Below are 23494 nucleotides of genomic sequence, written 5' to 3'. Positions count from 1 at the left end.
TGTTTACACTTTCAGAACACTGCTTTAAATAAAATGGCCAAATAACTACTGATACTGTCCTCTTTGCAGTGTTTAGGATATTGTAAAAAGAAAAAGTGTAGGAAGTTGAGCTATATGTATCAGTTTGGTTTTTGTGTCTGATATGAGAGGAAGAGAGAGATTAATGCTAACTGACATAAAACATTTGCCAAGGTTGCAGATGGATGGACAGGTTTTTTGTTATCATATTTTAGTATATTTTTTTATTTTTTATCTAATGCATTGTATCTGTGACAGATTTTTAATTAGACATGGTGGAAAATAATCACCTAATTACCAGGAACTGATATAAAATTATTCAGCTTTTCAATGTAGCTATTTTGAATTTGGATAATGACAATTTGCTATAGGAAGTTTTAGTTTAAAAGACCCATATCAGTTTGTTACATCTGAGAAAACTAATTTAAAAATGTAAAAATCTGTATTTTTTTTTTGTTTGCATCACATTCAGAAGGCACGTGCTGTGAAGTTCTTGATATATGTAGGTAATCTGTATTTGAAAAAATAGGAACTAGTTTCTGGGAAAAAAAATCCACAGAACCAAAGGGTTGGAAAGTGAAATAACTATTATCTATAAAGCTTATGTAACACTACATATATACATTATATAAGCCATTAGCACATTTGTAAGTAAATTCACATTTTCAAATGCTACTTCAAAAACATGCAGTTAATTCAGATATGCTTCTTGCTTGTCTCAGGAAGTAGTGCTGAATAAAATGAATACAGATTTTTATGTTTTTTTAAATTGTGATTTGATTCTCTTGAGCATGTTAGGAAGGAAACACTGAGTGGTATGACATGGAATGATGAACAGTTTTGTTCAGTATCTCATCCTTGAGTCTTGACCAAGAGGAGGTTACCCAAATTGAATGGAAGCACTGCTCTGTTTGGCATCAAGAAGGCTATTTGCTTTTCCATTTGTTCTTGAATAGTTTGAAAGCTGAATGCAGTTTCTATTGAATATTCAAAATCATTTGCATTTAGTTTTGAACACAGTATTCAGCCATTTGTACGTTTGTAGAACTGCAGTTAACACTTGGGTCTTAGTACTAGAGATAGTAGGTGAGGGCTAAAATTCTAAGAGTTAGTTGCTCTTTGGTGCTCAGTTGCCTGTTTTATACATAAGGACTATTGAGCTTCTCCTAAGCAGGAGATGGTTGTAGGCTGAGCTGTGGAAATTCAGCGATGAGGTTTCCTTCTAAGTTGTTACTCGAGCGTTCTTAGGATGTTTTTATTTTAGAGTGCCAGTGTCTGTGATGCAAGACTGTTATTCGTTCAATGTTACCTTATTTTCTGTACAGTCCATAACAACACAGCAAAATAATCTTCTGCACAGTTATAGTATCTTAGATGGAGTGTAGCTTTATATAGTGTTAGGTCTGAATCAATTTTTCTTTAACTGTGTTGTTGTTGTAGGAATTTGCTCGCACTGATACATCGAATGATAGAGTTTGTGGTACGGGAAGGGCCCATGTTTGAAGCCATGATCATGAACCGAGAAATCAACAACCCAATGTTCAGGTGCTTACTGCATTGCTTTGGTTTGAAATTGTGTTAACTATTTTTGCTGTAGCTGGTTGTTTTGCATTTCTGCACTGCTAATAGGAGTTGGTTTGACTATGTCTACTTTTGTGTGCAGTTGTTAAATTTCAAAAAACTGTACTTCTCAAGCTAATGCTTATGCTGTTATTTTATGAAGCATATAGTTTTAATTCTAATGTATAAAAATATTCTGTATATACAGTATGAGTTATTTGCACAAATATTAAAAAAATAATTTTGAATTATCTGAGAAATTCAGCATCGTCTGTGGAAGCAGAAGAATACATTTATAAAAGCAGTAGAATACATTTAAAAAAGAAGCAAACTAAATAAAATAAAATCTCTTCAAAAGCAAACAAAATAACTCATTGGAAACACATCTTCCCTGATTTCTAGAGCCTAATTTCTAACCCGTAGAAAGAATTGGGAATGAAACCATTTCATTTGATGTCAGTACAGTTAGGATTAAACTTGATCTGGCATAGTGAAGTTGTGAGAACTTCCTGCTGTTGTTAATGAAATTTGAGGTATATTTCTAAAATTCTTTTGAAATGCAATCAGAAAAATTTAATTTATGGAAATACTAAGAGGCCTATTAAAAATGGTTTATTTGTGGTAATTTTGAAGTGTTTGTTTTGAATTAATGTACAAATGGAGGAAAATATGCAGGCCGAAGTAAAAGATTTGGCCATTTAAAAACACTGTGGATTTTTGCCTGATCTTGTCAGAGTGTTCTGACAGCTTATGGGTGGAAGACTTCAAGTCGTTTAGTATGCAGTCTGAGCAGCCTGACTGCATGGCTGTGAGTTCCTCAGCTTGTGCCAAGGCTGCAGCAGCTCCAGCAGTGATTGTGCGGTTGAGTGGGATTGTGAACAGGGATTGGATATATTTGTGATGGCTTCCTTCAAATTATCTTCAGATAATTAACCTCCAGTGTGTTTTGTGTGTCTCTCTTCTCTGGTTTAGGTTTCTGTTTGAAAACCAGACTCCAGCCCATGTGTATTATAGATGGAAGCTTTATTCAATTCTTCAGGTAAGTAAAGTTTTTAGTGTCGGTTTGTAACCTTGAGAATTACAAAGTAAACTTAAGCAAATCAAAGCCAAATCAAAAACTTGTTCTTTACAGGGAGATGCTCCAACCAAGTGGAGGACAGAAGATTTCCGTATGTTCAAAAATGGATCGTTTTGGAGGCCACCACCACTAAATCCATATTTACATGGGATGTCAGAAGAGCAAGAAACAGAGGCATTTGTGGAGGAACCAAACAAGAAGGGTGCACTTAAGGAGGAGTATGAACTCTCATTCACTATTTTTTATATTAGTGCCTTTTTGATGATACTTAGTGCTAAGTACAGTCTGGATTTTGTTAGGTTTGTCTTCAATGAACCACGAGTTTTTTCAGTGGAATGGATGTTAAGCCTTTGCATGAAGGGGATGGGAAGTATGAGAAGAGTTTTTCCATGTTTTCTGGAAAACTTGGAAACATTCATCTCTAAATGAAATTACAGAACAATTACAGCATTTTAGGAACTGAATGAACTTAACAGTTATTATAATCTTAAATGTATTGATGTTGTTATTCTGAAATTAAAATAGAGAGCAGTTACTAGTTAGCAGAAAGGGAGAGACTGTCAGAGTTCTTTGCGGTGAATTTTAAGTCTGATGGGGATGGCTGTAGTACTGGAAATACTTACATGATTTCTTAAATTTTGCTGTCATCCATAGCCTCATTTTGTCCTTTTCATCATAACTATGATGCAAGTTGTGGTTCTGAAGTCTTAAGTAATACTTAAGTAATAATTAAAACTTCAGAACCACAACTTGTATCGTAATGCACATTCCTACATATGTATTACATATTAAGTAATTCACATTCCCTTTTTGAAAGGTTGAAAGGATGTTCTTTTAAAAGTTATATCTTTGTATTGTATTGACTTCTTCCAGGAAAACCTGGAAGAATTGCTTTCTGCTAGCTTTCTGTATCTGATGATTCCAATTCCATGTTAGAAATTGCTTACGTGGCTTCCCTTTATCTGTTTTTCATTCAGGCTTAAATGTTCCAATTGATTATAACATGTTTGGATATATTGATATTCTGCATTAGCTGTTTGGCAGCTATTTTTTCTTCATTTCTATTCATAGTCAATACTCAAATAGTGAATTTTTTGTGTATTACTCATTTATATGATGAACTTGGACTTACTGATGCATGTTATGAGTCATTGAAAAAAAGCTCAGGAGTAGAATTGGAAAGTATTTCGAATTTCTTTAGTCCTGAAGACAGCAGAAGCAAAGACATTATGAAATAGAAATTCCCCAAACAGTGCTAACTTTACATTGAAAGTATTATAATCCTCCTATTTCAGACAGAGAGACAAGCTAGAGGAGATTTTGCGTGGATTAACGCCTCGAAAAAATGATATTGGCGATGCTATGGTTTTCTGTCTAAATAATGCAGAAGCTGCTGAAGAAATTGTAGACTGCATTACAGAGTCACTGTCGATTCTGAAGACTCCTCTTCCCAAGAAGGTGTGGAGATTTTCTGTAATCATACTTCTGTTTTTTGGGGAAGAGCTCAATTAACAAACAGTGTGCGTGTGTAATTTTCGAGCACTGTTTTTTAAGTCTTAGTGTTAAGACTTCATATTAAGACCAGACCTTGAATTCAAGTATCGTTTGTTGCATTTTTGTAACACACTGTACTCCTTGCTGAAATTGCTTATGAATAATGTTTTGCCTTGCTCTGAAATTGAAAACTGCAGAGCAATCCATTCAGAAATAAGAAATAGTAACTGGAATGCTGCAGTCTGGCTTTACAACGTGGCTAGCAGCCTATGGCGTAACAGGGGGCTAATAGCATCTTAGTATGTATATTAGCAACATGTCTGCATTATTGATTATTAATTCTAATTTCATACTTCTAGATGGTTTAGACCATCTTGTATCATATCTGGAAAATGCATATATTTTCAGGATAATTAAGCTCTAATGTTATCTTAATTTGAGCATTCTTTTTTGTAGATAGCAAGATTATATCTGGTGTCAGATGTGTTGTACAACTCTTCAGCTAAAGTTGCCAATGCTTCCTACTATAGAAAATTGTAAGTACAATATTTTAGATGATTGCTGATTAAAAAGGAGTTGAGTTCAGTTTTGTGCATCTCTGGATAAATGTGGTAGTAGAGGAATTCACAAGTGTCTCTGACAATCCCATTGCAACACTGGTAGTTCTTGCATGTTTTTACCTGAAACTGTGTAAGGTGCAGCACATTAATGCAGAGGATGTTTTGTAAAACAAATGAAAAAGCCCAAAAGGTCTTGTATGTGCTCTATGCAAGCAGTGGCTTGCTTGGAACCTTGAGGATGAGGATATGTGCATATTTTTCTATATAGAGGCTGTACATAATATTCCAGGTATGGGATAGCAAGGCATATTTGCAAAGGAATGAGTTTTTGAAATAGAGTTTATAATTTAAGAAGTAATTTTTTAATTTGTGTTTTTTCTTCCTCACTTCTTCACCAAGTTTTGAGACCTTACAAGGGACTTATGCACTTTGTTTCTATGATGCTGAGCAGAATTTACCAAAAATGTACAAGGGAAAGAAGCTTTGCTCTATACAGATAAATGATTGCATTTGTTGCCTGGAGTATCATTAATGTGTTATTACAGCATGATGGGGAATATTCAACATGTTGTGAAAGTGTAGTGATTGCAAATCACATTTCTTGTCTTTGCTTTGCTAGTTTATTTTTTGCATGTTAAGGGAAACTCAAAGAGAAGCAAAGCAGCTGTTACTCATTGCTTTCATTGAGGGCCTTTCATTGAGAGAAGAGAAACAACTAAGAATTTTTAAAAAATGATTTTTGAGAATACTTTGATTCTGTGTAGGATTGTAAAACACCTTTTATTCTCATTCAGTTTTTCAGGCTATATAAAAAGACTGCAGCAGATGTGAAGATCTCCCTTCATAGATCTGTTGTTGTCAAAGCTGATTTAATATGTAGTAACCATATTTACCTTGTAATTCAGTTTAAACCAAATATAGGGATTGGAATCTTGTGCTTTTGAATCCTGTGTCCCAGGTACTTTCAAGACTTATGTATGTCCAGAAAAGATATATTACAAAGTTTAACTAAAGAAATGTATATGTTTAATTCTAGTTTTGAAACAAAATTATGTCAGATATTCTCTGATCTCAATGCTACTTACCGTACAATACAAGGCCATTTACAGTCTGAAAATTTCAAGGTATGTATTTAATTGTTATTTATATGACATAGAAGTCAAATACACAGATGTTCCTGCACAAGCCATTGAATACTAGGATGGGTGGCTTAAACTTCAAGCTTCGTAATTAAGCTTTACTGAAAGAAAAATGTTTCCTTTCTTGCAGAAATAGCCTTGAAATTAACTTTGGTCTTTCTGAAATTACTGGAGAAGCAGCAGCTTTTCTATTTCACACTTCTTGCCTTCTCTTCTGAAGAGAAATATAAATGAAATGTTAGGAAGACAGCTAGTGTGTGAGAGATTATATACCTAGTGGTACATTTAGTAGTGGAGTGTAGAGTATATCTGGTACTTAAGTAGTGCCAGCAAGGTTTCTTAGATTCTTAGTTACTTTAGGACCACCCATATTTCACTTCCAAAAATAAATTTTTGCTGCTTTATGTTGAAAGAAACTTCTGGACTTAGAAGCGTAAATTAGTTTTTAAATATTTTAGATAATAATCCTATTTTTTTTGAGGTGTGATAAGCAATCTGACCACATGTAATTAAGAACAATTTTTTCAGGTAGTGTTCAGCTTCTCCATTCCATATGCTTAGCCCCGCTCTTCCTTCTAATCCTTCTACTGTTTTAGTGATGCAGGTTTTTTTCTTTTTTGGTTATTTTTGTTTAAATTTGAAGCTTAAATGTGAAGTTTACAGTGTAGCTGGTTTTTCTGTGTTAAGGTTTAAATCTTTGTTCTTCTACCTTCATTCCCAGTTGCACTAGATTGATAATCAGTTTTAGTTATTTGCTATTTTAAAACCATTGTATACTTCCATTCAAGTGAGATTTCAAAGAAAGAAAAAAATCCTAATGTATTTATATAATTTTTTGTTACTTGCCTTGCCAGTATAGTATCACTGTTGTATGTTCCAATAGGGAACTTGTTAGGACTATCTCTATAGTGGTAGCTTTCTGTGATGTATTTTCAGTCGCTTACAATTTCTTAATGCAAACTTATTAGCTCTTTTTTTCCTATTGCTTCTAGCAACGGGTAATGACATGCTTCCGAGCATGGGAAGACTGGGCAATCTATCCAGAACCGTTTTTGATCAAACTACAGAACATTTTCTTGGGGCTTGTAAATATCATGGAAGACAAAGAAACAGAGGTAAGTGTCCTTAGTAGTGATGCGAGCAGATGATGAGAGAATGTGTAAGTATAGAATAGAACTGACAAGGGATATTTGGATATTTATTTGGTAAATAAAGCTGTTATTTGTAAAAGTAATTTATGGATTTTGGTTAATCTTTGTGGTATGAACATGCTTATGTAGCACCACAACCTTTTTTATTAATGTCAAATCCTTTGTCTTAAAAACAGGTGTAACAGATGCAAATATTGTTTAATCTGTTAGTGTGTTTGCAGCTTGTAGATAATATACTGCACCAGATAGCTTTCTGCAACCGTTTCAGTGCAAAGGCTAGTGCAGAATGATGTACGTTTTCTATATGTTGGCAATTCCCTGCAGTGTCTGTGAATTCAGAGTTTGATTTTTCAACCGTTAGTTTTTAGTTTTCGAGAATTCTGAATAATGTGGTGTAGGGGAACTTTTAGGTCGTGGCTTGATCTGGTGATTGAGCACCTGCTGAAGGGGTGAGGCTGGTCCAGGGAACACGGGCAAATTGTTTGCCTCAGTGTTCCATACATGACAGAAGGGGTGAAGCCAGGGTGGAGCCACCCTGGACTCATGTAAGGGCCAGCCACTAAAGGGAGAGCATTTCTTGGGCCTAGGCTGCTTTCTGTGAAGGAGTGCTGCATAGCCAGAGAGCCCCTTCACTAGGTGGGCGAGTTTTGTTCTTCCTTCTCTGTATGACTATTGGCCTACTTGTGAATACTTTGCCTGGTATTGCCAAGAATCTGTCAGAAACACACTTGTTTCTTTGTAAGCGGAACGCTTGGAATTAGTTAAATGAGCCATCGGTTTTCTTTCTGCATGAGTTTCATGGTTAGTTTAAAAGAGCCATTTCATCTTTCTTAATTTGGAAGGAAAGACTTGCAATAGATGATTTGCACTGGTGGTATTCTGCATTGGTCCTTGTGTTATATTAGAGCAAAAAGTTGCTAACTTTTTTAGTTATGTTACAGCATGTATCTGTCTTCTTTTTATTTCCCTGCCCCTGGTTAGTGGTTATTTTAAACAGGCTCTGTAGTGAGTTCTGTTGACTGCCTAAAATAGTGATGCGTTCACTGTTCTTCAGTATTTTAAAGCTCAGTGCTTAAAAATTCTAGAGTACCATTAGCACTGAATGAAGGTGTACTGACTTGTTTAAAGTTTTGTTTCCGCTGTCTTGATTCTCTTCAAATAATATTACTTATTCTTGCTAAATAGTTAATTTCTGACAGTGGTACAAATGACTGGTTCTTAGGAGACCTTTCATATGTAGTAAGTGCAGTCTGTCTGACTGATTGGCATATTTTGAGTTAACCCTCAGCTTAATGTTTTTATTTGTATCACGAGATTCTTTGGATTGATACTACAAGTTTTCCAGTATGTTATGGACAAATTCAGGTTCTTGCTTATCATTTTGTATAGGATGACACTGTCATACTTTTACTCAGCAATAAGCAAATGTAGTTGGTAGCGGAACATTATGTTAAATTTGAGGGGTTTTTGGGGGTGTTCCAAGTCTTTTAAAGCAATTCTTTTTAAAAAGAAAGAAGTAATTGGAGAAATAAAGAAAAACTACTTAGATTTATTCTTTGATTTACTCAATCTAGATTTATTTGATACTATCTTCTTTCAGGAAGTACCAGATGATCTTGATGGTGCTCCCATTGAGGAAGAGCTTGATGGTGCTCCATTAGAAGATGTGGATGGAATTCCTATTGATGCTGCTCCTATTGATGATCTGGATGGAGTTCCTATTAAATCGTTGGATGATGATCTTGATGGAGTACCTTGTATGAAATATTTCAACTTCACTTGCAATTTAAACCTTCAGTTTTTGATTATGGATGTTGACAATCTTTGTGGCTGCCTCTAGTCCGCTTGAACAGCCTGGACTCATGTAGTTTAGTAACTGCTTAATTTCAATTAATCACAGGAGGAATTAATTTAAAATTTACTTTAGATTGTAATTTTTTGAGATACATGATAATAGATGCATCTCAGCTTCCAAATACTTATTTTCTTTGCAATTGATAAAGTGATATAATAAACTTCAGCATTAGCATCAGACTGTTTAGTAAGAATTTTTAAGTTAGAATTTTCGTAGAGCTTAGGAAATGATTTTTCTGGGTCTTTCTCCAACAGTGGATACAGCTGAAGACTCAAAAAAGAATGAGCCTATATTTAAAGTTGCTCCTTCAAAGTGGGAAGCAGTGGATGAATCAGAATTGGAAGCTCAAGGTTAGTTTTCAAAGTATCTGTTGGAAGGCTGTTTTCCTAAGTAAGCTGGCAGCTTAAATTCGCTTACTGATTTAATGATTATTTTCAGCTGCTCTGTTTGAAAATGCTAACATGATTTCTGTAATAATGCCGCAGTTTTCAGTTGTGATTTTTTTTTTCTTGTTTGTCTTCTGTGAAGGAATTGGTTTATTTTGTTTTTATTTATGTACTTTGGCAGCCTCCCAGCCTTTAAAACTAATTTCTGATTCATTAAGAGTAATTATTAGAAAAATCAGAGTATTTTTCTATATATAGAAGTCTTTTTCCAAATATGTTTGTGACAGTTAAGATTTTATAAGCTAACAAATACTTCATTGCTTCTGAAAGGTTTACTGACAGTAGATGACATAAGTGAATATCTGTAAGCAAAATATATTCTGATAAGTTGTAATTTGTAATATTTGTGAATTAAGAAGTCTATATGAAGTGTTAGATGCTGTAAGATTTTGCCATAATGTGATTTTTATTGTACCTACAAATAGGAATTTTCAGATAAAGTGATAACTTTTTCTGTTGTTGAAATTATCTTATTGTGTTTTCTAGCTGTTACCACTTCTAAATGGGAGCTTTTTGATCAACATGAAGAATCTGAGGAGGAAGAAATACCAAAGTAAATATTTGGATTTTTTATCTTTGTCTAGCATTTCCCTTTATTAAGTAGTATTTTTTTCTGAAAGCTAAGGTGCCACCAAAGTTACAGAGACATTTTAAACACATCTGCAATGGCATTTTAACTTGTTCACATGTTACTTTTCAGATTGCTTTTGCTTAAAATCTTAGAAATTGAGGGCACTTGAATACATTTTCACCAGTATGAAAAGTGATTTATTTTCTACCTTTGAGATTGAATGTCTTGATAGTCTGTTTATGTTAGATGTTTATTACAAGAGCAGAACAAAAGAAATATTGAAAGTAAAAATACAAGAAAATAGAAAGCCGGAATTTTATTGCAGCATGCTTTTGGCCCCTGTGAACATGGAAAAATGCACTTTGTGGTAGAGTTGTTAACTGTTGTCTTTAAAACGATAATGATTTGTTAACCTATTTAATGTCAAATAGAACTGGGGTAGTATTTACAGTTTGGTAATCTTGAATGTCAAATTTATTTGAAGGGGTCTAAAACTCTGCCTTCTCTGTGTACACGGAAGAATGAATGATATTCTGATGTGTATGTTTAGATGCTTATAGACTTCCTACCATCTGTTGTTTTTCAGCAGTCTTCTTCATTCTTCAGGCAAATAGAGAGCATCTGTTAGTAGCTCTTTAAACATTTTACTGCCTTCTGTGTTGTGCTGAAGCACTCTAGCGGCCAATCTGGGAATATCATTTTGAATATTTGCCATGGTTGAGGCTTGCTTTCAAAAATAGAGTGTAGGTAGTTTCGTTCTTTAATAGCACTAATTATGTCTGAAAAACATGATTACAGTACTTACAGATTCGACTGAAGTAATAACTTGTCTTGTAACTGAGTTCTATCTGGGTTTGCTGACTGTAAATTTCAAGAATTCTTGTTTTGTTTATATGAAAAATGTAAATTATCTGAGGAATAAAAGTGATACAATTAAATGAAAATATAGAAGTATCTGCCTCACAGACTGAGACATTTGTGTAACTGCAGTTTGTTACATTTAGCAGATTTCTAAACTAGTAACTAAATGCAAACTGAGTAGTAGAGACGGTAAATTTGATAACAGATTGTCTTTGGTATGTACAAACCAGTTGATTCTTTGTTTTCTGTAAAGTCAAGAAGAGGAAAGTGAAGATGAGGAAGACACTCAGAGTTCAAAGTCTGAAGAGCAACACATGTATTCCAATCCTATTAAAGAAGAGATGCCTGAGTCCAAGTCATCAGTCAAATATTCAGAAATGAGTGAAGAGAAACGTGCCAAACTCCGGGAGATTGAGGTGGGTGTGTGGTATTTTGTGCCAACCTTCTGTATCTTTGCAATTCCTCCGTCTATAACTTTTCTACTTACTGTTGGAAATTATTTTGAAATATTATTTAAATATATTGAAATATGGTTCTGATATACAGGTTTATTTAGTCTGGTGTATTTTTTATAAAGGTTGGTTTACTATTGCCTTGCTTTTATGTTGACTTAAGATAACACAGGAAAAAATTAGTGGTTAAGTCTCATACATTGCCATGCAAATCAGGTTTAAAACTACATGCTAATTTCCAGCCTTTATTTGGTGTTGAAATCTGTAATGCATTGATACTGCTGTTTTTTGTACCTTCTATTCAGTGATTTAAAATGGTACTAACAGGCTGCTGAGCTGCTGTTGAAGTTACAGTATCTCCACATGATAGATTATAATTCTGAAGGTGGCAATGAACTGCCTACCTGTTTGTGCTACAGTGTATTGCTTAGCAAATGAGACATTAGCAAACTCCCATAATATTCCTTAAGGGTTTGCAAGCATTAACGTTATAAAATGTCACACCCTTTGTTTATTGCAAACACGCTTCCATTTAAAAACTCATTTTATGAAAATTAATGGATGGTAACTAAGAACTTAAAGTGCCTCTTGCTTATCACAGTAATGTGCAAGCTCATAGCATGTGGCCATTTGAAGTAAGTTGTGAATTACTTGAGAAAAGACAAATGGAAGCTAAACCTCTCTTAATTCAAGGTGGCAGTAGTTTTGTAGGAAATCCATGTTAGGCAAATTGAAGTACAAGCAAAACAAGTTTTCATTTTACTATAATTATTATAGCAGGTATGGGAAGGGCTCATTCCAAGTAAGGGTATCTTCTTGTAAATGTTAACCTTTATGAACATGTATAAATAATTTTACCTTAGCAATTGTTGAGGTAGATAGTGAAGTGATTTACTCAAAAGTTAGCAATTTTATACTAAGTGTTCATAAATGCATCCTCTGCCTGCAACAGGCAGTAAACTTTTGAGTTGTTTGGATTTCTTGCCTTCTATATTACCACAAATCACCAGAAGAGGAGTGTAATTTTTTTCACTTTTGAAACACTTCAGGCACTATGCTGATGTGCTTAAATTCTCAAATTTCTATGTAAATTTATCATTGATAGATGTGTACTTCCTGTGTTGCTTTAAATTGTTCACGCTGAAAGCTTTCTGCTATGTAGTCAATTCCTGCCAAAGAACACATCCATTGCTGAGTTCAAAGACAGGAATTATATTAAAAAAATGAAAATGAAAAGTTCCCCAAACAAACCACAGTTGCTGACTTGAACAGATATGCCATCTAATATACTGTTAAAAATGTCATCTAATATCTCTGGTGAAGGCTAATTCTCTAGATGCTTACATGATAATTACCATGGAAGCTGAAACTATTTTTTATGCATAGTTTTGAAATTTTTGCTACACAAATAACAGTTTCTCTTGGCACAGTTATTTACGCTTGTTGGCTGGAGAGGAAGGTGGAGTAACAAAGAAGCTTAAGGAACCTTGGCCCTGTCAGCACAGGCTATATATAGCTGAGATTTCAGGTTATTAACCCTTTGCCTGCATCTATCCTTGTGAAAATAGGCTTCAAGAATTGTTTCAAGTTAAGCCTGCATCCTCTCATTGTTTAGATGTGTACCAGACATTTCTGGCAGACTTAGCCAGAGCAAATCTCCTTAGTTTCAGAAGCTGAAATCACTTGGATACCAGTCTTCAAACCTTCAGAACAGCAGCTGCTTATGTAGTGGCTTTTTTTTTTTTTATACTGTAGATTGTGACTTTCTGTGGTGACTTGTGATCTCAACCTCTCAGTACAGGAGTGCACATTTTGGAAGGTGCAGGAACTTATTTGTGAACAAAATGACAAGGTGATTAATTCCTTTGAAGTTTACAGATCAAGTCTGTGCTGAAGAAGCACAGTGCAGGCTTCATCTGCAGTAGGAAGCAGATTTTTCATAAATCCAGCCATATCAGTCTTTATCAGGTCAGAACTGGAGGAGGTTCTTTAAGCACTAAAGCACTAAGTTCTTTAGTATGGGAGTGGTGAGGTTCTGAAACAGGCTGCCCAGAGAGGTTGTGGATGCCCCATCGCTAGAGGTGTTCAAGGCCAGATTGGATGGGGTTCTGGGCAGCCTAGTCTAGTATTTAATGGGGAGGTTGGTGGCCCAGCATGAGGCGGGGGGGTTGGAGATTCGTGATCCTTCCAAACCTGACCATTCTGTGATTCTGTGAAGGTTCTCCTTTTCAGTAGCCGCTGAGACCTCAAAGCAATGTCTGATTTCTTAAGCAGATGTAGAAGACGAATGGCTTTCAGTCTTCCTGTTCAGACTCTCCACTACAGGAGATGTGGGTAGGATTCTGTCACAGAGCTCTGTGTGCTCTGTCAGTAGCACCCTGCCCAGTGCATACAGAGATCCTTTTTTCACTAACAAAAGTTGTCATATTGTTGTACGACTTTTCTAACAAGAGGCAAAGAGGTTTTTCCTGTGTGTCATAAAGGAAAACAGTAATTGTCTTTACTTTCTTGAACATAGGAGATTAAAGTTCTTTTATGTAGAATTTGGTCTCCAGTGGAGAAGGCAGAAGGGAAGAGATGAGATAAGAATAGATTAAACATAATCCACAAGAGAAGATTGCATCTGAGGCCTATTCTGGATTTAAAGGCTCTCTTTCTTTGTTAAGAAACTGAATTTCCATATGGTTTCCATTATTTCTTTCAGTGGATTATGGTACTTCATGTGCAGAATATTCATTTTCTGTATATTTGTTGATCAAGACATAGGATCTATTTGAGGCTTGTTATCATCTCTGTAACAATATAACTTCTTAATCTCTGCAGTCTGAGAAGATTTGTGTATATAGCTCATTTGAGGCCACTGCAAAATGTTGGAGATAACATAATAAACATATGAACTCTTTCCAACTTAGTAATAACAGATGAGATAAATTGGCCTTTGCTTGACCAGTAGTTCTGCTATTTGTAGCAGTTTTTCCTTAGATGATGATGACTATCATAATGCTGCAGAGATTCTGGTCTATTTGAAATCTTTGAATCTACTTCTTTTTTTACAGAAGAAAAAAGGGAAGAATTGCTTAGCTCTAAAACATGTGGCATCCTGTGCATGAGACTGAGTATGTCACGGTTCTGTTAGAGTTGAAAAGGTATTTCAGATCTGCACATCAGTACAGCTGTCATCTGTTGTTAATGATAGGATAGCTTCAGAAATCATAGTAGCCACAGCTTGTTGGAAAACACAGGCTTCCAAAGCAATATTTTGCTCTGCATCCTGCGAAGGCCAGGACTTCTTGCATCCTTATCAGTGAGTCTCTTTTAAGGAAGAGCAAGTCAGTTTATGCTGCTCAGAAGTCTGCCGTATAATACCTCTAGACTTCAATACAGTTACACATCAAGAAGGAGGTTCTGTCTTTAATCAATTATCTGGTGATTAGCTTATTGTTAATTGAAGTGGCATACACTAGTATTAAGTTCTTTGAACCTAAGCATTTAAGTTCTGAGGCTTGGTAGAGGCTTGGTATTGTGTGTGCAATAGCATCTTGTTGAAAAGCATTTTTGCCTGGAAATCACTGTATACAAATTCAATATCAGCAAAAGGTTAGACAGGCAGGAACAGTTGGGAAATGTATTTAAGGGAGGGAGCCACAGCTGTTTGTCAGAATAAAGAAAGCTGTAGGCTGGTATCAGCCTGCATTTTGCATGAATGGTGGTAGTAAGATGTTACCTTTCCTGTGACTTGGTTATTGGTTATCCAGTGATTAAAACCATACTTGATAGGAAAAGCAGAATCTTTTTAAAACGAGTCTTCCATGCAATTTGAGGAGTGGGAAAAAAATTACAAAGTTAGAACAGATAGGGAAAAAAAAAAAGACTTGTTGTGGAGCTGTTTCTCTTGAACTTGTGTGATGTACTGCCTTAGGTTTAGTGAGAAATGTGATCCCTACATTGGAGGATACGGTAGAGGTAACTCACAAGAACTCCAGTGGCTTTTGTGGGTAAAATGCAAGTAGATAGCAAAGGAAAAGTTTTCCTTTTCCATGTTACTGTGTGTACTACTGACTATAGAGATGGCCTAGATAAAGTTGGCATCTCTGCTCCTAAGATTAAAGGAATTTATAAGTTTTACTTCTGTTGCCCAAGAGTAGTTAAGTAAATAATTAAAAAACAAAACATGAGAACGTTTCAGTGATAATAACATGTTAGTTAGTTCTTTCTGAATGCAGGTTAAAGGAAGTGAAACGTTTACAACAATCTCGATTAGATACTTAAGCAGATTTAAGCCTGAGTTTTAAGGATCTCTCTCCTGAAGGGATATCTGCAATTCTATGAGAGGAATGTAAGTACCACACACACTGCATGAAGTGATCAGAAAGAAGAGTGTTTGGTTTGCCAAATACCAGCCAGAATGCCAGGAGTGGTGAAGGCCACAAGCAAGCAGCACAAGCTCCTATGCAGCTGCTTACCTCCACTGAAAGGGAATAGCCTATGCCTACCTGTACCCTGGTTGATCTTTCTGTGAGCCCACACAATAATGCTGGAAAAAAATGGGATTGTGAGGTGGGATTCTGCTGGATTAATGAATTTACATGGTTCATGGAAGGTTTGGCCAATCACTACAGCTGCTGTAAGGAAAGGATGGAGAAGGAACCCTTTGGCTGGAGCACAGGAATATATAGGGCAGGATGGAAAGAATAACCGTCCTGTAGTGAGCCATTGTGATCACCTCAGTGTTTTGTAACACGTAGTTTCTTGTTTGCAAGGAGTTGTAGTAGGCCCAACTGACTTGATTATTTTAGGAAGATGCTGTGGTTAGAGGAAATGTATGTGCATTCATAGGGAGATAGGATGATGTGGAAGAGAGCACTGTTTATGACCCTTAAAATCTAAACACTAAGGTTTCCTGAGACAGTTGTGATCTTTTGCAGAACAAAGTGAGAATTTGACGAAGAGTTGGGTCAGTGATTATTGTATAGGTTTTTCTCCCTTTTTCCCCTCCTTTTTTCCTCTGTAGTCACTTGTTAAGATCTATTTCTTTTTCTTTTTTTGTGTTCCTTTTTCACCCACATTCTTAGAGAAAGCATTCAAATAGTTCCTCTTGGCACTTCAGGTGTCTTGCTGGCAGTGAGTTCCATGACTTGCATTCAAGACAAATTCCTGGAAGTTCATTATTTTTGTGTCCAAGTTACTTAATGACCTGTTTGGTGGCAGAGACTTCAGAGATGCATAGTTACCCTTGCTGTCTTTTATCTTCCTTTTGGAGATCTCACAGGTGTGCTTTGTCAGATGGGTAATGTGCCCAGCAGTCATCTTTCAGTTTCCTGTTGTGATGGTGACGCTTTCCTTGCAGGCTTGTTTGTGCAAGGTTTTAGTCCTCACTAATTATGATTAGAACAAATTTTAGCACGTTTCATTTGCATATGTTCACTGTGCTCTTGTTAGTAGCCTAGAATGCTGGGCTTTGTAAACCCTTACAAAGTGGTACATTCTAATGCTGTCCTGTGATGCATTTTTTCCTCAAAATGAAGCCACAAATGCTGGAAAAAATGTTCTCTTGTGCATATTGCTATGCAGGATCAGCAATAAAGCAGGAAATACTTGGAAGTCAGCGTAAGCATTTGGAAAAGGGTTGAGAAGTACAAAGTGACTTATTGCCAAGTTCCTCCCCACACCTCAGATGACACCTCCCCTGTCCAAAAGAATTGGAAGATTGTGATAGGCCATGTCAGCTGTGAAATCAAAGTTAGAATCAAGAATGGACAAATAATAAGGAATGTGAGCAAAGTTTTAGGTTGTGAATCAAGTTGGAGAAAGGGTTAGTATATGTAGACCAAAAAATCCCCCTGGAATTCTGACAGTTGGTTAACTTTGTGACTGAGGTGGGGATGTTACGGAAATAAATGTAGAGTTACGCTTCACAGCACTGAGCTTTGATACTGAACTTGGTAGCACGTGGAAGAGTATTATGTCAGTAAAACCATCTCTCTCCAAATCAGCTGCTCAGTGCAGACAGCCCTGAAGAGGAGATTCGATTAATGTCCTGTGTCATTCATCTGATTTTAATTGAGCGTTAAATGGAGGAAAGGCAGTTTCTGAAGAAAAATGTCTAGTAGACAGATGTTGAAACAATATATTAAAGAATGCAGTAAATGGTCTCATTTTGAAAGAAAAAGACAAGAAATACGAAGGTGCAGTGTTCTAATGAAAAACAGAATTAATGAATGACCAAAAATTCCCTTTAGTTCCTGATGTGTCTGTAAACAACTGCAGGTGTCTGCGGACAAGTGTGCGGTTTTGTTGCTTTGTTCTAACTAAAGTTAGCATTTTGTGCGCAAACTTGTATGGAAAATATGAGCAATGCGTTATAAATGACAGGAATTTCATTTTCAGTGTCACGCATAACTGGATGACAATAATAAGCCCCGTCACCTAATGGTCAGTATTATTTTCACAGCTTAAGGTGATGAAGTTTCAGGATGAGTTAGAATCTGGGAAGCGACCTAAGAAACCAGGCCAGAGTTTTCAGGAACAGGTTGAACACTACAGAGACAAGCTGCTCCAGAGGGTAAGAACTGTTCTTTGTTTGGCTCTGATTCTGTGATAGGTGTTTATTGAATTTTATCAAATGTAAGGTGACAGTAAGTATAATGACAAATAGTTCTTGTGGAAATTGTGCTGTAATGTTGAACTGCACACTGAAATCCAAGTGCTGTTTCTGCACAGTAGATATAATCTCTTTTTAAAAAATCAAAATAAATGTAGTATTTCACACTGTGTAGGTAAGTGTGGTGGGAATTTATTGTGACCATGAAGAGGTTGCTTCTGAATCGGCTCTGTAAAGTGAACTGTTAGGTGAGGGAGGTGGCAGGGAGAGCAGCCCACTGAAGATGTTCATCACTTCAGTTTTGTTTGTTTCGTAATTGACCAATTGTGCTAGAGGCTTCTGAAGGAACAGTATAAAGCAGGAAATGCACTTCTGATTCTCCACTGTCTAAGACTCTTCTGGATGATTCCAGCTAATGCTGTCACCCAAAAGTGAATATTTTTGTTCCGTTACTATTTTTAATAGTCGTGTCTGGACTATGAAGTCAGATCAACTTTAAAAGCTAGCATTGTCTGTGTGAATAAAGAAAATAACCTGTTTGGACATTGTGTTTAGCGAGAGAGTAAGTGGTGGTTGCTTCTGTAATGTTCTTTCAGTCTGACAGAGCAGTGATGACATTAGAGATGCACGTGCATCTCTTGGAAGCTAAATACAAATGCTGCACTTCACAGCAAGTGTTTGTCACGTATTCTTTGGGTTATTAGGTGCTCAATATCTGCCTAATTCACTAAAGTAATTTTTTGCAGTATCTTGAAAAAAGATTTACAGAAAACAAAGCTGATCCTGGAACAGATTTACGTGTTTGGAAGTTGATGATAGCAATTAAGAGTTTGTTGTAAATAACTTCTTATTTCCATGCAGTTGCATCCTAAAACTTTCTGCTTTCTCAGTGTTTTCTGTAGTTGAAGAGAGAAGTGATATGGATGTACATCAAACATGGAGTGTTTAGAGTTACAGTTGTCTAAAAGAAAACCCCCCACAATTTGTAATTATAATAATAATCATAACTTTATTAGATACTTTTGTGTTGGATTAGGTTATTTAGTAATTATTTCACTGTACTGTTTTTGCCTTCAGTGATGATACTTAGTTAAAAAATACTTCATGATATTGTAAAAGATATTCTTTAAATTATTAACCCCACTGTTAAGGGGGAATAAATCCCTCTTTTGCCTTTTTTGCTTTAGCTCTATTATAAAACGAGTTTTTCTAGTAAAATAACAGTGGTTTTGGTTATATTTCCCACAGACTTGGTAGTTCTCCTGTCTAACTTGCTACAGAATGAGCTTTTGATGAGTGAAATTTCTAGTAGTGTTTTATATTTTTTAACAGAGTAGGTAATTAGGACTGCTTAAAATACTGTTTATTCATATTTATTAAGGTAATTGGTTATGCTACCAAATGCGCATCTCGAGCCCATGAATTTTAGTCAAAGAATAGCTTGTAATGGTCAGTATGATATGGGCATTTAGAAGTGTTAATAATAGCGTAAAGAAAGCATGAGATGAGATGAAGTGTGGTTGTTCAGCAATTTCCTGCAGTTGTATTATCCAACTTCCTCCCCTCTGCTTTTTTCCTTCCTTTCCTTGAGCGAAATGACAACCTTTTTGGTGTTCCATTCCATTCAGGGTATGCAGTGAATATCTGCCTGTTATCTGTCAAGGAAGGATTTTTTTTTCTATGTTAGACTGAGAGAAGTACACTTCTTTGCCTCTCTGTTCAGACTTGCTGACGTTCTAGCTTTATTTTTGTATAACTAATTTTCTAACATTTTGATAGACGCACGAGCTGTGCCTAGAGAGTAAGTTGCCTTTCAACTCATCAATTATCAAATCAAATATTGACTGCAGTTTTTTTTACTGTGATTAAGAGTGGAAGTTACAGAAGAACTGGACTGCTGTTTTTGTAGTTGTCTCAGTTTTCTGTTTGGAATCACGAAGCTCGATAAATAAGCTTGAGTAGAAAGAGGTTCCTCGTATTCATTGCATGTGTATTTTGACTTAAAAAATGTATTATAGCCATATTTTTTCCCTGAAACTTGTAAAATTGGAGAGTATTCGTTTCTAACGATATAATCAGGTATATTCCCTCACATTGGGTGCCATCATCTTTTGTGTCTTTTGCAGTGCTTGTGTTACAGTAAATATTTCTGTCAGAAGCAATAATAAAGGTGTGGAGTGTGGGTACGATGTGACTGAGTTTCTTCCCAGATTCAGTGCTTTTATGGTGTTTAGGATTAATTCTTTATTATCCCTACTTCAAAGTTGTACCTCATCTGAAATAATGAATTCTTCTGATCATTCAGGAAAAAGAAAAGGAGTTGGAAAGAGAACGAGAAAGGGACAAGAAGGACAAAGAAAAATCTGATTCTAGGTCTAAAGATAAGAAGGAAAAGGAGGAATGTACACCAACAAGAAAAGAGAGGTATGACTTCCCTTGGATTGAGTTTGCTGGGAGGAAAATCCAGTCCTCACAGTTAGTATCTTTGCTTACAACAGCAACCCTGAAATTGTTGCATCACAAAACATGTTTTTTTTTCACTTGGGATATGAAGTTTTCAGCCACGTTTTAAAGGAATTGGTATTTTTCTCATCTCCCAAGTGACTTGCCCTTTTGAGTAGAGCCCTCTTTCTGATTATTTAAGCACTGAGGAAGCATGATAACAAAATGACCAACTGAAAGCGATATATATTTAACTCTGCTTTATATCAGTAAATTGACTGCTTCAGAAAACTGTAATGAATAAATTTGTGAATGTTTAATTATTATTTCTCTTGTGAAATTTCTTCAAAGTAGCAAGGCTAGAGTATTTGGTTGTATAGTGTTCTAAGATTTGTATAGCCAGATCTTCTGTAATATTATGCATTGTGGTGAAGTGCCTTGCTTTTCAAGAATATGCAGCAGAATGTTTTTATGCTGTGTAAATGAAGATGAGTCATGGGTCTTAATTTTTTTCCAGCCAGTTACTTTAGAGTGTCTAATGTTACATGGGCCAAAGAAAAGGGATCTGTTTTCTTCATACACATTTTTACTTCTGTGTACGTGTGTAATATGTAACAAACGTGCTTTCTTTCCAAAGGAAAAGACGGCACAGTGCTTCCCCCAGCCCGTCTCGCAGCAGTGGCAGTAGAAGAGCAAAATCCCCATCCCCAAAATCGGAGCGCTCAGAGCGCTCTGAACGGTCCCACAAAGAGAGTTCCCGTTCTCGGTCATCACACAAAGACTCTCCAAGAGATGTCAGTAAAAAAGGCAAAAGGTAAGCTGGCTTTTGTTCTGTTTCAGTTTGTGTGAAAGCTAGATACGTAGCTCTTAGGATTTTTATCTAAGCACACTGGAAACACACGCAATTTTTTTTCTCCTAATGGAATAAACAAACTGCTTGTTGCTGGTTAATGTCTTTGGATGCTTTGTGTCTGAAATGTGTGTGTCCTTCAGCCTTGATATCTCAAGACTGTTCACTTCTGTGTTCTTGTTTACCTGCTTACTGATGTTACCTAAGATCAACCTGCTCTTTCATCAGTTTTTCCTTTTCATAGTGCAGTCTTATGTAGCCCATAGAATTGTAGTTCTTACAATGTGCATGCCATGTTTCACTGATGATTCTGTACGTGAAGCTCCTCTCTCACATTTTTTCTATGAATAAAATTGTGATTAGTTGTGTGTTATGGGTTATTGTTCATAAGAGTACATATTGCCTGATTTCCAGACTGGTGCAGGTATTAGCCACTAGCTAATGTTAAGGCTGCAATGAGATATTATTATTGGTGCTTTTGCTGTTTTAAGTATTTTGGTGGTTGTTTCTGTCTTAATTCAGCCACGTTTTTTAGAGCTCTAGAGTATCTTATTGCACAAACATGCTGAGGAGAAATTCCTGTGATGCTCTTGAGAAAAATCGTAGAGCATTTTTACACTAATCAGATTCTTTTATTAGAAGTAAGCAATTCAATTAGAATTAGGTATTTGAGATTTATTTTTCATTAGAGTTAATATGATGGCAGTTCAGTTTAGATTATAGGAGATTAATATATGAGGTTATATGAAATGCATTACTGAGGTGTGGATTACATGATGGTGTCCATTCTGCTTCTCTCGGGTTACAACACGAGCTGAACAGAAATCAGAAGGATTTCAGCATAACACAGTTCAAGATAATCTTTCACTTCTGAGATCATCCGTGTGGATATTGACTGCCAGAAACACAAGAGCCAGGTTTACTAAGGCAGTTGTGGAAGGCTGTAAATTGCATATTTTGATTTAAGAAGGACATGATTTGATGTAATTTATTCTTCTGGTTTCTGAGTAGTGAAAGGCAAAATACGTCTAAAACATTAAAATGCAGAAATTGCCTTTTCCTTTAAAAACACGGTATGGTTCCGTCACTTCCCTTCAACATTGGAAAAAGATGGTAGTTAGATTATCTCAAAACAGAAATGGCAAGTAACCATAAAGTTGATGTTGCCCGTTAGCATTTAACATAAAAACTTCATCTTTGTAAGATTTTTATTTTTATTTTTTTGCAGGTCACCATCTGGTTCCAGGACACCCAAAAGATCAAGAAGATCACGGTCGAGGTCCCCTAAAAAGTCAGGGAAAAAATCCAGGTCTCAGTCCCGTTCTCCTCACAGATCTCACAAGAAGTCAAAGAAAAGCAAACACTGACAATGTTGATATTTTTTATGATGCTGTCACTTACTGGAAATGCAGTTTTGTTTTTGTGCCTGAACAGTCTGTTTAAAAAAAAAAAAAAAGGAAAAAGAAAAAAAAAAACAAGGAAAGAAAAGGAAAAAAACCAACAAAAAAGCATTCCTGATTTTTTTTTTTTTGTGAATGCACGTGTATACTCATGAGTATCTGCATCTGTAGACCCGTCATTGTTTTATATTGTACAAAATAATCTTCCTTGTGACTATTTCCCAAATGAAACATTTTTGTGTTTAGAAGTTTCATCAGATGTGTGTAACTGATCTGCTGGCAGTAGTGATATTTTGTTTTAGAATGTTGTGACATAGCAGAAATAACTCCAATGTTCCCCCTCTTTTGTAGCTTTGACAATTTGAATTAGATTTCAAATAAAATCTGAACAGAAAATGAAGATGTTGTTTTCTTGCCCCACTGGGGATGCAGATTTATAATGAAATTCGTAGTTTGTTTGGAAGTACTGTGCATTTCAGGCATACTATGGTGCATAGGTTTTTGGTACAGTAATAGCTGTTCCTGTTTCCTCTAGCTTGACTATCCAGATAAAAGCACCTTTTGAATCCAGTGGTTGGATTCTCCTTTCTGCCATGGTATTTTACTGTAAGAGCAGTTGAGCAGTCTGGTCCCAAACATGAGCAGCTTTGCAAGTAGATCTTTTGCTTGGTATTTTGCTGTTTTAATCCCAGGCAGTATTTTTTCAAGCAGAGCAATGTGATTGTTCATTTTTTTTTTTAATTAAAAAAAAAAAAAAAAAAATACTGCAGAGATGCATTGTGTGTATGTATATCATATAATATGATATATCAGCAAGTTATATTTTCGCATTAATGGGGATCAGTGGAAGGATAGCAAGCCTGAGGCTCTGACTTGTTCCTGTAGCATAGGTACAGTAATATCAGCTTGCAGTTAAAAATGAAAAATGATTTTTACTCTGAATGTACAACTTTTTTTTTACATTGTTTTTGTGGAATTTATTCTTTCTCCAGAAATTCTACAAAATAAGAAAAAAG

At 35.8% G+C, this 23494-nt stretch overlaps 1 protein-coding gene across 3 annotated transcripts in view; it reads left to right on the top strand.

The window, feature by feature from the left end:
• Positions 1–22878, top strand: part of LOC122161239 (U2 snRNP associated SURP domain containing) — a 41819-nt gene extending 18941 nt beyond the window's left edge. For all 3 annotated transcript variants that reach the window (XM_042820497.1, XM_042820496.1, XM_042820498.1), the window contains 15 exons: positions 1459–1563; positions 2551–2617; positions 2711–2874; positions 3952–4114; positions 4607–4686; positions 5747–5834; positions 6842–6964; positions 8601–8757; positions 9110–9205; positions 9788–9854; positions 10987–11149; positions 17637–17747; positions 20092–20210; positions 20866–21042; positions 22307–22878. In XM_042820497.1, the coding sequence (XP_042676431.1) occupies positions 1459–1563; positions 2551–2617; positions 2711–2874; positions 3952–4114; positions 4607–4686; positions 5747–5834; positions 6842–6964; positions 8601–8757; positions 9110–9205; positions 9788–9854; positions 10987–11149; positions 17637–17747; positions 20092–20210; positions 20866–21042; positions 22307–22445 (1819 nt within the window). In that variant the 3' untranslated portion in view covers positions 22446–22878. The remainder of the gene's footprint in view (positions 1–1458; positions 1564–2550; positions 2618–2710; positions 2875–3951; positions 4115–4606; positions 4687–5746; positions 5835–6841; positions 6965–8600; positions 8758–9109; positions 9206–9787; positions 9855–10986; positions 11150–17636; positions 17748–20091; positions 20211–20865; positions 21043–22306) is intronic.
• Positions 22879–23494: the final 616 nt, after the last annotated feature.

This window comes from Centrocercus urophasianus, unplaced genomic scaffold (assembly GCF_019232065.1).
Source record: "Centrocercus urophasianus isolate 14NV4802_14NV808 unplaced genomic scaffold, USGS_Curo_1.0 seq_19, whole genome shotgun sequence".
NCBI classification, from domain to species: domain Eukaryota; kingdom Metazoa; phylum Chordata; class Aves; order Galliformes; family Phasianidae; genus Centrocercus; species Centrocercus urophasianus.
This window is presented reverse-complemented; position numbering and strand designations above follow the sequence as displayed.